Source organism: Aptenodytes patagonicus, chromosome 25, assembly GCF_965638725.1.
Source record: "Aptenodytes patagonicus chromosome 25, bAptPat1.pri.cur, whole genome shotgun sequence".
Classification (NCBI taxonomy): domain Eukaryota; kingdom Metazoa; phylum Chordata; class Aves; order Sphenisciformes; family Spheniscidae; genus Aptenodytes; species Aptenodytes patagonicus.
The window spans coordinates 2388130-2401745 of NC_134973.1; the positions used below are offsets into that span (position 1 = coordinate 2388130).

Here is a 13616-nt window from a genome sequence, read left to right on the forward strand (position 1 = left end):
TTTGGATGGCTATCCAAATCTTTAAGTGCCTCGTGTTTTGAGGCAGATAATGGCAAATGAAGCTGCTCTGATCTTTGTACTCCTGCCTGGCTTGTTGTTATTGCCTTTTCTTCATCCTTTATGCGTTGGTAGTCTGCTGCCAAGAGACAGGGGAATGGAAGTAAGTGAAAATAGAGAAAATTGAAAAGGTGAAGGTTTCTTGTTAAAATTCGTATTAAAAGTCTGTACTGTCCACTTCTACAGATTATTTAAGGACTTCCAATACTGACATTTTATATTCAGAAGAAAAATGGTAAAAGTTTGAGTAATAAGCAAATACCCCGTAATAATCTGTAGAATATGGCCCTGTTGTCCTCAGTAGATGTTACCCAATGGATGTTTTCCCACAAAGAATCACTGTAGCTTTGTTTGATTGTTTCAAAATCTCTTTTACTTAAGGGTATATCTCCAAGGCATATTGCAACACCACAGAGAGAGCTGTGCTAGGTACAAATAGGCTCGCTGGATACTGGAGGCAGCATTTCTGCGGGACTCTGTCTAAACTAGCGTATCTTGCTAAGGCTGTGTGCTCTGGTACCCCTCCATACCACTGCTAATAATCAAGATAGGTAAATAAAGCACTCCCTCCCCCTGCTTTATATATATGTACAAATATAAAACCAAAATATTATCAAAGTGGCAAACTGTTTGAAAGGATGATAAAATGCAGAGTATGGTTCCACTTAACAGAACGTTTAGGTACTTGATGGCCAGTTTCTCCGTGTGAGTGTTCTAGGAGTATGCCTGTGGAGTTCATTTACAAAAACCGCTCAGGCAGAGGCTCTAAGTACCTCTTTATAGTATGTCCAAGGCTTGGCTTTAATGGTTTTGATGTAATGCATGGGGAAAGTCCCTTGCAAATTCCCAATTCCCAGCAAAGCTCTGCTTTGGTGCTCTGGCAGTGCATTAAGGCTTTGGTTTTCTCTGCTTGCTGTATAACTAAATAGCTTATGCCTTAATCATGCAGAAAAAGTTTCCATACATCTATAAAGTGAAGATAATGCAAGCTTGATTGACCTCATTCAGTTAGAGACAATATGCTCTGTTCTCATCAAAACACCAAATCTTTTTCCTTCTGAAAACACTCAGCATTTGAAGGTGTTAAACACCTTGAAACCATTTGTAGGATCTGTCAATACCGGCTAATCTGCTCAAAAAACATTCGCTGCAAACATTTTGTCCCCACTGCTACAGCTGAGGAGGTTTAGAGCAGAGGAGAGAGGTGTGAAGGTTTTGGAAATAGCTGGGTCTGTAAGGAGGCACCAGCTAAGCCTTTGCTTGCTGAAATGACTGTACTGAGGTACAGTTCCCACGTACACGTGAACGTGAGTGTGTGAAAGGCAACTGAGGCTAAAGACGGAAGAAGCGAAGGCCAAGCACCGGGAGATACGGATTTGAGGGAAAACTGTGGTCAGAGCTCTGACCCCGTGGACGCTTGCAGGGTCAGCAGAGACTTGTACAAACGATCAAACATTACCTTTTGAAAGAAACACGAATTGAAAGAAAACCCCCCATTTTCTGCTGAAAACTGGGGTTAAAAATCGAGAGGAAGGGTGAATGCACTGAATGCAAACCTGCTGCTAATGCTGCCTCCCTCCTCCTCCTCCTCCCACAGCGATGAAGAACACGAAGGGACCCTCCCAAAAGATAAGCTGATCACTCTGTGCAAATATGAACCCATCCTCAAATGGATGAGAAGCTGCGATCACATCTTGTACCAGGCCCTGGTGGAGATTCTCATCCCAGACGTGCTCAGACCGGTGCCCAGTGAGTATCCCGTGGCGTGGCCAGGAGGGCACAGATGGTCCCGACTCCTGCTCAGCTCCTGCTCCTCGCTGGGCTGAGTCACGGGATGACAAACAGCGACCCATGACTCACTCGGTCTGGCTACCACTTGCCACAAAGATTTCCATTGTAAAAGCTGATTCGGAGGTTTTTGTTTTGAATACAAGCCAAAATACTATGGCAACAGCAATATTTCTCCTGCAGCTTTGCTCTGCGTCGATGGTACTTTGTGGCCCCTGGAAATTCCCATGCTTTTTAAAATTTGGTTTACTGCATATCACATCCCTGACTTTGGCTAGGAGTCAAGGTAAAAGCATAAGCTTAATGCACGAGTAAGCACGGCTAATCCTTGTGAGATGTTTCCTTGGAGATCGTATCTTTGTTTATGTAGGACCATCCTATCCCCTACTGCACCTCCTGGAAATTTGGGGTCAACTTTCATTTGGGAGATTAGTGATGGGATATCGAGGGTTTTCCCTCTGATTTGGCTCCTCAATGAAGCGCATGCATCAGGCTCCCCGAGGCCTCAACTCAGCCATAGACTGGGCTGAGCCGTACTGGAAAGCCGTGTCCCTCTGAGCTGCTGTTGTCAGTCTACATGCTGGGGCACATGTGTGTCTTTAAAGAGCATATTTCAACATTTGGAAAATGCTTAGAAGGACCATGAATAAGAAAATGATAAGAATAAGAAAAGAATAAGAATAAGAAAAGTTTGAGTAACAACATTAGAGAATAAGAGAAGTTTGAGTGCATCTCGGGACCCAGCTGATTTCCTTGATGCTAAATCGAGATCACAGCTAACCGGATCAGAGACTCTGCTTTCCACAGCAGTCCTCAGCTAGAAAGTGGTGTCCAAAGATGATATGGAGCAGCCTTTCTAACTCTGCAGACTTCTTTGCAGGCACACTTACACAGGCGATCCGTAATTTTGCCAAGAGTTTGGAAGGGTGGCTGATGAACGCGATGAGTGAATTTCCCCCCCTGATTGTCCAGACCAAGGTAAGCAGAGGGAACACGGTGCAGGTCAAGGGTATGAACTGAGTGTGTGTGAGTGTGTTGCAGTTTTCCACAGTGATTGGAAATCACTGCTGGAGTTTGGCCACGTGTGCTCTAGACTAGCACGATGTAATCAATACTTATGAACCAAAATCAGCAAGGAGTGAGAGGACAGGTAGGGCAATTCCTTTGTACCAGAAGCTGATGGTGCTCTGTCCATTGAGCCATTCCCACGTCCTGAAATTGCAGAGAAAGCTTTGTGGAAGAAAATCTTTGCGCTGGAATGAGGCTGTCCTACTAGAAAACACAGGACACCTCATGGACTGAATGGCATTGCAGAGACTGAACCTGAGGCTCCTACTCCCCCTCTCCTAAAGCCACGGATTCTTGTAGCCTGTTCTCACCTTGCTGGTCTCTGCTGGAGGCAGAGTGTGAAAACCTGTTAATTTAAAGAAAAGAAATGCCGAGGCTGGTTTGCAAGATGCAATAGATGCTGCAAAAGTGCTGCTCTGGAGCGCTCGTGTATGCTTTGGACAGCAGCATGGGTGGGACCGTGCAGGTTACCCCGGCTGATGTGTGCTGTGTGCTTGAGCTCAGCGTTGGGAAGAGTTTGCCTTCCGGCCCCGTGGCCTCCTGCTCGCGGTGCCCTGCGTGCTGTGTTGCAGGTCGGGGTAGTGAGTGCCTTTGCGCAGACGTTACGGAGATACACGTCCCTGAACCACCTGGCTCAGGCTGCCCGTGCGGTGCTGCAGAACACTTCCCAGATAAACCAGATGCTCAGCGATCTCAATCGGGTCGACTTCGCCAATGTGCAGGTAACTTACGGTATCTTTTCCTAGGTTGTCTAGAACTGGGACTCTATAATGAGGTTGTCTGCTGGTAACCAGCATCTTATTTCCAATACTAAGAAGCACTCAAATGAACAATTTAGCGGGTTTGGTGTTACTTTTCCAGGTAAGTCTGCCATCTCACTGTGAATAGTGGAGAAGGTACTAAGGAACTTCTGTAAGAAGTAGTGCTACCAACAATAGTATAGTTCTAATAATAATATTGTACTGTGGTCTGGACAGATAGGAGACATAATTCAGAGCTGGTTTGGAGTCCTTGTCTACTAGAAATGAAGTTGAATTCCTGGGTTGGGATGCAACAACCATGCAGGCTTAGCATGAGTAACTGTCAACCCTTCTTCCCGAGCAGGAGCAAGCCTCGTGGGTGTGCCAGTGCGAGGAAGGCATGGTACAGAAGCTGGAGCAGGATTTCAAGCTCACTCTGCAGCAGCAGAGTTCTCTGGACCAGTGGGCTAGTTGGCTGGATAATGTTGTTACTCAAGTCCTGAAGCATCACGAGGGCAGCCCCAGCTTCCCCAAGGCAGCCAGGCAGTTCCTGTTGAAATGGTCTTTCTATAGGTACATTTTCTTTCTCATTTTGGAGATATTTCTGCATCGGGCTTAGGGCATGTAAATAGCTCCTTGAAAAGCCAAGGCCAAGTTCTTTACTCCCGTGCAACTCTGGTTAACTCTTGCTCTGCCCTGGTACAGAAGGGAGTGTTGTGTTTACTGTATCCTTTCAGGATGGGGATGGGATACTTCATCAACTAATTTCTTAAAGTGCTTTGATACTCTTGGGTTGGAGGTAGAAACAGAACACTGTCCCACAGTACCTTCAGGGTCAAGAATTCACATCAGCTGTGATGCAAGTGTAAAACACAACCCAAATATTTTGTTTCCTGGCCATTTTCCAGCTCCATGGTGATCCGTGACCTCACCTTGCGCAGTGCTGCCAGCTTTGGTTCCTTCCACCTGATTCGCCTGCTCTATGATGAATACATGTTTTATCTGGTAGAGCATCGTGTTGCCCAGGCAACAGGGGAGACGCCGATTGCTGTAATGGGAGAGGTGAGAATTGTTTATTCCTTAGAAACAAACCCAAAATAAGCAGCGCTTGAAGAGACACGAGTGGTTCACAAACTGCACCGTGTCCTGAACACATTTTTATAACCATCTTTGCCGAAGGATTTACTGAGTTTTTTGAGTGCCTGGCACGAGGATTCAGCTCCTTGAGCATCTTCTGGCTTGCTAATACCTGAGCTGGTGGGGTTTGGGGCAGTTGAGCATTGGCTGGGCTTCGGAGGCCTGGAGGAGGGAGGAAAAGGATCTCCCCACTTCTCTCCATAACCTGTGGGTACCAACCCTGACTTTGGGGTTCCTGCCAGGGCAAAGTCCCATCAAACACAAAAACTAAACCAAGCAAAAAAAAGGTCCAAAAGTTACTTTCCCTGCAACTTTCAGTGGTACCGTTCACTGAACTTCTTCAGGCCTCTGCAAGCTCCAGAGTTACATGCACAGTCAGCCACTCTCTCCGTTTATGACTTGAAGAAGAGAAATGATGGGTTTTTTCTGTTGGGGGGGGGTGTTTTTTGGGTTTTTTTAACAGATCAGACGGTAAATCTGGTGCCTGGCTTGCAGGCAGGTGCTGTCCTGCCTAGCTGAAGCCAATTCCAGTATTTCCCTCTGAAATGCCCAGATTTAAAAGGCCCCGATCAACCTGTAACAGCAATATAGAAACTAATGTTAGATTAAAACTGATCTCATTTGCTCCTTGAAGCTCATAACTGTTTTTTTCTTCCATGGAGCTCATGTAGGGGAGCCAGACAAATGCGTTGCGTGCCTTTTGCTTTCCCTTCCCCTCCCATTAGACCCATGCTGTTGCCCCAGGTCAGCAGCGCTGTGAGTTCCCACTATTCCCTGCAAAACCTCGGTCTTTATTGAAATTAAAGGAACATGAAAGGCAGAGAGTGGCTTCCAGCAAAACCTAGCTGTGGGAGGCTTTCATCCTTCAGGTTTTGCCTTTCCTTCATTAAGCTCTTGCAATATTTCTGTTCTCCAGGAGGAGGCTGATTCTTCCCAGCAAAAGAGGATGAATTGTGTCCTTCCATTTCCATTATAACTCCTGCTCTCCTCAGTTCCTTCTGCTGCCCAACTTTGCATGACTTTTCAGCATTATTGTTATAGCAATTAGCGTTTCAGACCTCGTCACAGAGGGAGACAACGCATCTCCAGAACCCAATATATCCCTAGCTCTCTGGTTACACTTGGCACCGTGGCCTTGCGAGCCAAAGCACTTTCCTGATGTGAATGCAAAGGCTTTGCAGAGAATTGCACTGAGGTGGATTGATGGTAGGGTCCCAGGAGGGGTGAATAGCTGGCATGTCTGAGCAGCTGCCCGACAGATGCAGAAGGCTGGAGAAAAGGCACCGCTCTTTGGTCTGTGACAGCACTTCATCGTGACTTGGGAGACAGAAAAATTTCCCCCTTTGTTCCAGAGCTCGATCCTGCCCTGGATGTTGTGTGTGGTGTTTGCCCAGAGGTTTAAATGCCAGCGGCAGATTTTTCTCCAAAACATGTGGTTGGTTTTGCTTTCTGCTCTTCACCACTGGCACTGCTGATGCTTGCGGTTTCTCCTGAGCTCTTAAGCTGCTTGTTAGAATTGCTTGGAAATAGATGCCAACTTGCAAGTCTGGCGCCTCGGGTCTCCATAAGCCTCACTTACCTTGTAATTCCTTTTTCTTTCAGTTCGGTGACCTCACATCCCTGTCCCCAACACTGCTGGACAAAGGTACCTCCTCTCCCTCAAGGGAAGTCCCACTGGGTCAGGGTTGAATCGCTGTGGGAGGGGGAACCTTGTGCTGGCTCTTCCATCCTGCTCTGTTGGGAAAAAGAACCTCTTCCCCTCCGGTTGCCACTCTCATGCTGAGACCTGTCCTTTGCAGATGACATTAGTGACCTGGGCAGCGAGGTGGACACGGACTCCCGGAGTGTGGGGGAGCCGCTGGTGAAACGGGAACGCAGCGAACCTGGCCACTCGCTGCAGGAGATCTGAAACGGGGACTCGGCTTTTCTCCAGCTGGACGAAGACATCAGGAGCCAGGTTTGATGGTCGCAAGCCTGAGTCTCCCCGTATCTGCATTATTAGTGCCTCTTAGTTTCTCTTTATGTTTACTTGTGTTTGAGGATGGGCTCCGAGGGTGAGCCCGGGCGGGCGGTGGGACGGGGCTGGTTTGTCTGCCTGCTTTCCTCCAGCATGACTGCTGGCTGGAGGGCAAAGGTCCAAAGTCTGCTACCCAGTGATGGAAGCCTCCGTGGTCAGCAGCGGATCGGATGTGCCTGGCTAGGAGAGGCTGTCCTCTCCAGCCTGAGCGAGGCGGGCAAACGAGGCTTTCTCTTTCAGGGAAGGTGGTTTGGGTTTCTTCCCCACTTCTCAGACTTCACTGTGATACAAACTTGAACCAATCAGTGCCCAAGAAGAAGGAAAAATACCTGACCCTTCTCCTCCAGCCTTTCAAGACAAGCTGTCCTGGCTCTGACTTTGCCAAATCATTCGTGCTGGGGAGCGCAGGACAGTTGGTCTCTCTTGCACCGCCTGGGGAGAGGGCTCCAGGCTGCACATCTATCTGGTCCCGGTGGAGCGGTGCACATGCGACTGACACGTACGTGCTCTGGGACTGACACGTGCTCGCTCTGGGACTACGGGACAAGCATTCCCACCTGCTCCTGTGTCTCCCCAGCTGGGTTTTTTCACCGCTGGTCCGCGAATGCTCCTGGGACACTGTCAGGCCAACTCAAGATACCAAAGGACTCTGAGGAAGCGGCAGCTGGTCGCAAAGCGTGTTTGTTGCCCCCTGCGCTCTGATGCCCGTGGGCAATCCCACGGGCAATCCCATTGCCCGGGCAATCCCCATCCTCGCCAGGGTACCCAGGCAGAGGGGAACTGGTCCCACGTCCTGGGTTTTGTAAAATTCTCGCTTGATGTCCTGCTAAAATGTTGAAGGTAGGGTGCAGCTGCCCACGGGGCTGCATCCGGAGCATGGGCGAGGGTGTGTGACTGCAGTGCCTTAGGGTGGGCCGGCGTGCCCGCTTGCCCCCCCCGGCTCTGGGCAAGCCGGCGCAGCTCAGACTCTGATAAAACAGCCCGTCCCATGTAGCAGCGAGGGGCTCGCACGGGCGCTGGGTGCGCTCAACACTACGGTGGCGTTTCCCCTTGCTGTATCGCTTCGCCTTCTCCTGTGGCTGCGTTGCAGTGGTGGCTCCCGCAGGGCTGAGCTGGGGAAGCTTCTGCCCCAGCGGGGCTTTATTCTCCCTTTCCGTGTCCTGTGGGGTCTGGGCTGACGTAGACTGCAGGGCAGAGGTGGGGGGGGAATCTGTCATCAAGCCAAACTGCAAAAACAAAGCCCTGGGGCAAATCTTTCTGTGAATAAAGGCCGTGTCATAAATAGCTTTTATTATTATTGTTTCTAATGATACAGTATTTGATGTGAGCTTTTCCAGGGGCCTCGTGTACATTTGCATATCAGAGTATATTCTATCCAAATATATTATTTACTCATTCCGAATGGTACTAAGGTAGCTGTGACACTTGAAAAAATATTGCTAATGGAAAGTAAAAAGAAAGTGTGTATAGTGGCACATCTTTCCCTCTTACTGTCCCGTGCTGTTGTCTGTCAGGGTGATGTTTGTCTGTAAATGTCTCATATCAAAGTAGCAGGAGACAAGTGAGAAAGCTGGATTTATTTGTAAATAACGACAAATACTCCCTGGGTCAGAGTCCGCACTTCAGATCCTGCTGATGAGATAAGATGGTCTAGAAAAACAACTGAGCAACCAAGTCTTAAACTCCCCTGCTCCCTCTGAGTGTGATAGTAACTTCAGCTGGTGCATTGGCTCTTCTTTGCAGCCGCTACCGACTGAACCCAGCCACCTTCTGCTTACCACGGACGTGCAAACGAGACGCTCTGGAGCTCTGCAGCACTGTGCAAGAAGTCTGGATAACCACCTAAACCCGATATGCACAAAATTCCCAGCTAAACCTGAATAGCAATAAACATGTATCAAATGCTCAGGCCTGTACAATAATTGTTGTGGTCCCATTTCTTCTTTAATCACTGAAAGGAGATGTCAGGCAGATGCTGCAGCCTTGCAGCGTCGGGGGGAGATGCAGGGTCTGCCCAGTGCAGTCTAATTAAAACAATTTTGGCCAGGGATCCGGTGTCCGACGGGAGGCAGATTCACTGCGAAACAGCGACCGGTTTGTAGGGGTAATATGCCCATTGCACCAGAGTTCACGGAGGGGAGAAGAGGCTGAAAGATCAGGCTGCTGCTAAGCACGGGGCTGTAAGAAGCATTTTCTAACTACGCTTCCGGACTAATTGTGGAGGATGGGAGCAGCGAGACAGGGCTGTGACAAGTGACAGATCATTCCTGCTCTGACCCTTTGGGAAGGGGAAGGTTTAGCCTCAGCCTCTCTCCCTCTGTGTCTTTCTTGCTCGCTTCACTCTCCTGCTGGATTATGCCCAGTCTTGCAGGGACGGCTGGACCAGCCTGAGCCTCTTCCTTCGGATACTGAGTCTCAGGGCTGGAACAAGGGGGTTATTTCACCCTGGCTCCTTGGGGAGCTGGGCAGCACCTCCTGACCTCGAGCATACCCGTCTGCAAGTGGGAAGCAAAGCACAGTTCAAAATCCTCCCGTTAAAACGCACACACAGCCCAGCTTCAGCTTGCCGCTGGCTCCATCGCCCTTCCTAGACGGGCAAATCCCTGCAGAGATTTCGGCGTGAGCGTCACTGTGGGGCTGGGCTGGCAGGCTGGGGAGCTGCCGGGCTCGGGCGATGGGACCCCAGCGAAGGAGGGGGGAAGCTGAGCTGCCTGCGCGGCCCCTTGCTGCCTGCCGGGAACAGGCAGTGCCTGTGCGTGGGCAAAGGGTGGTTTGCAGCAACGTCAACGTGTGTGCTTCCAGTCGAGAGACATCTTAGACAGGAGTGTTGGGGGGATGGGGCTCAGCCCTGTAGTGTCCTGACGCAGTGGATCTGCTTCCCACTGCAAATTCAGGCGAGGTGTGCCCACGTTGTCACCTGCCACCAAGTGCCCCCACCCTTCAGGGACGGCGGCTGTTCCCAGCTCCCCTGCCAGGCGGCACTTGGCCACCTCTCTCATCCCAGGACTTTCTCTTCCACCCACCATCTCACCGCCACGCAGTTCCCAACCAGCAGAGAAAGTCAGGAGGTGGTAGGGGGGTGACGCCAAGTTTACCAACCCCAGGACATCCCAGGAGCAGTTTGGCATTGCCGGTCCCTGTGGCTCATCCCAGAAGGATAAGCTTCGAGCTGGACAGCGCGGCACAGCCCGGGGATTCATCGGGAGCAGCCCTGCATGGCTGGGGCAAGGTGTTTGGGCAGGGGATACTGCAGTGCTGCCTGCAGAGCTGCAGCTGGGGACCGGCCTGCCCATGTGGGAGATGCTGCCAGTCTGGTGACAGGTTGTTTCAAGAGCTCAGGGTGGATGCGGGATGAGCCCTTGGCCGGTCCTTGTGGCCACAGGGCACAGAGAAACATCAGCTAAACCCCGTGCCTGGACAGATGGGCTGAGGGTCAGCTGGGTCAGGCTCCCGGGATTGACCTCTCCAGACATCAGCTCTGGTTCTCGACCGCCTCCACAGCCCCCCGTGCCCTGGCATCGCCCCCAGCCTGGCAGAGCCACCCCCGCCTGCCCTAGCCCCCCGCTGCTCTGACAGCCGTGTCCCCACCTCCACGTTGCCCTCCCGCTGCTGCCCAACGGGGGGCTCAAGCATCATCCCAGACCTCCTTCCCCATCTCGTACTGAAGCTATGGGCCGTCCTGTCCCACAGCGTCACCCCCTCCCAGGGGGCCCATGCCCTGCCCTGGGCTTCACCCCATTCTTGGGTGCTCTTCTGCTCCCCGTCATTGGGTGGGGGGTATTTCTGCAGGAAGAAGGACCTTTGTCTGTCACTCTGGCAGCACCAGGAGCCCAAACGATGCCCTGGACTGAACCCTCCCTCCACATCCATGTGACTGTTACTGTCCCTGTGCAAGACAGAGAAACTGAGGCACAGATCGAGATGCCTCATGGCAGCAGTTCACCGCCCTGCTGGGTACCGCTGGGTACCGCTGGGTACCAGTACCACGGCCTCTTCCCCTCCTCTGCCTGCCTGGCCTGGCTCAGCAGTCATGGCAGGAGGAGCCTGACTGCTCCCCGGGCTCAGCTGGGGCTGTTTAATCTGCAGACAGGTTTCACCTGGAGCCTGGTGGGTCTCGGTGGGGGCAGGTCTGTAACCACCCGCTCGGGCTCTTTCTGGGTGGCTGCTCTTATAAACCAGCAGCCCGCTTGCTCTAAGGGCTTTTTCTCTCTCTTTTTTTCTTTTCTTTTCCTTCTGTCTTTTAGGAGCCTTAGTTTGGAGGTGGGGAGGGTTGGGGCCTACTGCCTGCGGGTCTCTAGGATGTAGTGCCAGGACTTTCTACCCCTCCCAGCACTGCCAAGCAGGTAAGGGCACAGCAACGAGCCGCCTCCGCTCCCCCATCCCTGGGCTGGGGCTGGGGGCTGCAGCCCAGAGCAGGGTTCTGCCCTGGGGCTGGCTGCAGTCAGGAAGCGTTCCAGCACTGTCCTTTCCCTATGTAATGTCCCAGATGAAGGACGATGTCATCACGTAGCTCTGGGGTGGCCTTAGGGCTCGGTTCCCAGCCCAGCTGCAGCACCCCTCTGCCAGCGCAAAGAAATTCCTTCCCGGCGCTGCATCTCCTTCCACCGCGGAGCCGCTCGCTCGCCCTGCTGAGCCAGGAGGACTTCTTTGAGAGCTTCAATGGGTACGTGGCTGCTGGGATGTGTGTGGGGGCTGAGCCCTGGTCTTGCCTTGTATTTGTCCCCAGGGGAACGTGTCCCTTGTCTGGGATGGGTTTAGGTTCATGGTCTAGCACTGGTGCTCCCAGCACCAGGGGGCTCACAGTGTGCAGGCTGGCGCTGCTCCCCTGTACCCAGGGCAAAGCTGATAGTCCTGGGTCTCCACGGTGTCTCTGCTGTCTGCACTGTTGTGGCTGAGGCCAGGCAGTGCTGCGCATCCCAAAGGCCACCAACTCACGCCTGTGTCCCTGCTGCTCTGCCAGGAGCTTCAGCGACGTGAGCAACGTTCTGGGGGCTGATCTGTTGGACTGCAACTACTCCATCCCCGACCCACAGCTGGTCCGGAAGATTGTGTCCCAGGTGGAGTTCTACCTCTCCGACGAGAACCTGGCCAAGGATGCTTTCCTCCTGAAACATGTCCAGAAGAACAAAATGGGCTTTGTCAGCATCAAACTGCTGACGTCCTTCAAGAAGGTAGGCAGCCCACGGCGCCAGCCAGCCGGGGTGGGAAGTGGCCTTCACGTGGAGGGTGTCTGGGTGTGCTCTGGCTGTCTCCAGTGGGGTGTATGGGGAGGTCCAGGCTCCGCTCAGGCTGTCTGTGTCCCGGTGCAGAGCCAGGCTCTGCTCTTTGCCTTCAATGATGTGCTGCAGCTGATCTCCAACCAGGGAGGGTGGCTGGGGAAGCAGCGAACAGTCCTCAAACCACCCCCAGGGCTGGATTCACCTCTTCTGCCCATGGTTCCCCTGGGCTGCTTTGGGAGAGATCATCCTTTAACTAAAAAGCTGCAGGGAAGCGCCAGTGGTGTGATGTACGGGGAAGCTGTTGCTTGTTGCCACGGTCCAGGGGGCACTGGGGACCTTCTCCTGCAGACCCGAAGATGCTCACGTGAAAGGGGGATGCTGCCTTGCCCTAACTTCAGGTTGATGGGGTTGCAGCCTGCCTGGACGGTGGGTTTAGGGTGGTCCCTGCCTGGAGAGACTCAGAGGGACACAGTGACCCCCTCTCTCCCACAGGTGAAATACCTGACACGTGACTGGCGGCTCACGCTCTATGCCCTGCAGTTCTCGGAGCTGCTGGAGGTGAACGAGGAGGGCACCAAAGTGAGGCGGCGGGTCCCCGTCCCCGAGTCCCTGCTGAGCATCCCCCCCAGCAAACTGCTGCTGGCCTGGGAGCTCCTGCCCCAGGAGCAGGACGTGCTGCCACCCCTCCAGAAGAACTTCCTTGAGACCATCACGAGGATGTTCAGCCCCTTTGGCGCCATCGCCTCCATCCGCATCCTGCGGCCGGGCCGCAAGCTGCCCTCGGATGTGCGGAAATACACGTCGCGTTTCCCCGAGCTGCTGAGCAAGTGCTGCGCGCTGGTGGAGTATGAGAGCCTGGAGAGTGCCCGCAGAGCCTTCGAGGACCTCGGCCGCCAAAACCACCCAGGCGGTGAAAGCATCAGGGTGGTCCGGCTCTGCGGGAAGGGCTCCAAGAAGAAAGCTGGGGCCGAGAGGGAGGCGGCGGAGGAGCTGGTGGACCAGCCAGGTTGGAAGGTGCAGGCGGCGGCCACGACCTTCCCCTACAGCCTTGGGGACTCCCTGCTCTGCAGCTCCCCGGAGTCGGACGGTGCTCCGGCATCGCTGCCCCTCCTCCTGAACAAGGACCCCTCGGCACCCGCCTGGCCCGGCGGTGACTTCAAGCCAAGCGACTTCGGCAACGCCTTCACTGGATCGCTCCTCACCAGCAAAGTCTTCCCCCCGCTCGGGACAGGCTTGGGCACCGGCAGCTGCTACAGCCTCTGCTCCAGCACTGAGAGCCCCCGCGGCTGCAGATGGGGGAGCGGGGCGGGTACCTGGGCGCCCTGGCATAGCAGCCCCTCTCCGGATGCCAAAACTCCTCCCAGAAATCCTCCAGCAGCAAAGCAGGTGACCGAGCCCCTTGGCCTGCGGGATGGGGTGCTTCGCCTGCCCCATGGACCGGATGGCACCAAGGGCTTCTGCAGCAGCTTTGGGAGAGGAGAGCTCGTCCTCCGGCACTGAGGCTCCTTTATGTTTCGGTTTGGGGATTTTTCTTTTTTTTTTTTTCTTTTTCTCCTTCTCTCGAGCAGAATAACTCTCTGTGGCCCCCGA

General features: G+C 53.1%; 2 protein-coding genes across 6 annotated transcripts in view; both read left to right on the top strand.

Moving 5' to 3' along the window:
• RFX2 (regulatory factor X2) overlaps positions 1 to 8729 on the top strand; it is a 60008-nt gene extending 51279 nt beyond the window's left edge. For 4 of the 5 annotated variants that reach the window (XM_076359596.1, XM_076359597.1, XM_076359598.1 and 1 more), the window contains 7 exons: positions 1655 to 1806; positions 2726 to 2823; positions 3486 to 3635; positions 4018 to 4226; positions 4562 to 4715; positions 6393 to 6435; positions 6590 to 6848. In XM_076359596.1, coding sequence (XP_076215711.1) covers positions 1655 to 1806; positions 2726 to 2823; positions 3486 to 3635; positions 4018 to 4226; positions 4562 to 4715; positions 6393 to 6435; positions 6590 to 6699 — 916 coding nt within the window. In that variant the 3' untranslated portion in view covers positions 6700 to 6848. Of the gene's footprint in view, positions 1 to 1654; positions 1807 to 2725; positions 2824 to 3485; positions 3636 to 4017; positions 4227 to 4561; positions 4716 to 6392; positions 6436 to 6589; positions 6849 to 7047 lie in introns of those variants that run through there. The other variant, XM_076359594.1, reaches the window with a different exon arrangement.
• A 2574-nt stretch (positions 8730 to 11303) lies between these two features.
• LOC143170904 (la-related protein 6-like) lies at positions 11304 to 13526 on the top strand. Its single transcript, XM_076359576.1, has 3 exons — positions 11304 to 11470; positions 11768 to 11978; positions 12519 to 13526. The coding sequence occupies exons 1-3, from the start codon at positions 11304 to 11306 to the stop codon at positions 13524 to 13526; spliced, it is 1386 nt and encodes a 461-aa protein (XP_076215691.1).
• Positions 13527 to 13616: the final 90 nt, after the last annotated feature.

Excerpts from the sequence above, each read along its gene's own strand:
- LOC143170904 (XM_076359576.1), top strand. The coding sequence starts at position 11,304 with ATGTCATCACGTAGCTCTGGGGTGGCCTTAGGGCTCGGTTCCCAGCCC. Across the intron at positions 11,471-11,767 it reads TTCTTTGAGAGCTTCAATGG|GAGCTTCAGCGACGTGAGCA; the intron begins GTACGTGGCTGC and ends CTGCTCTGCCAG. Across the intron at positions 11,979-12,518 it reads TGCTGACGTCCTTCAAGAAG|GTGAAATACCTGACACGTGA; the intron begins GTAGGCAGCCCA and ends TCTCTCCCACAG.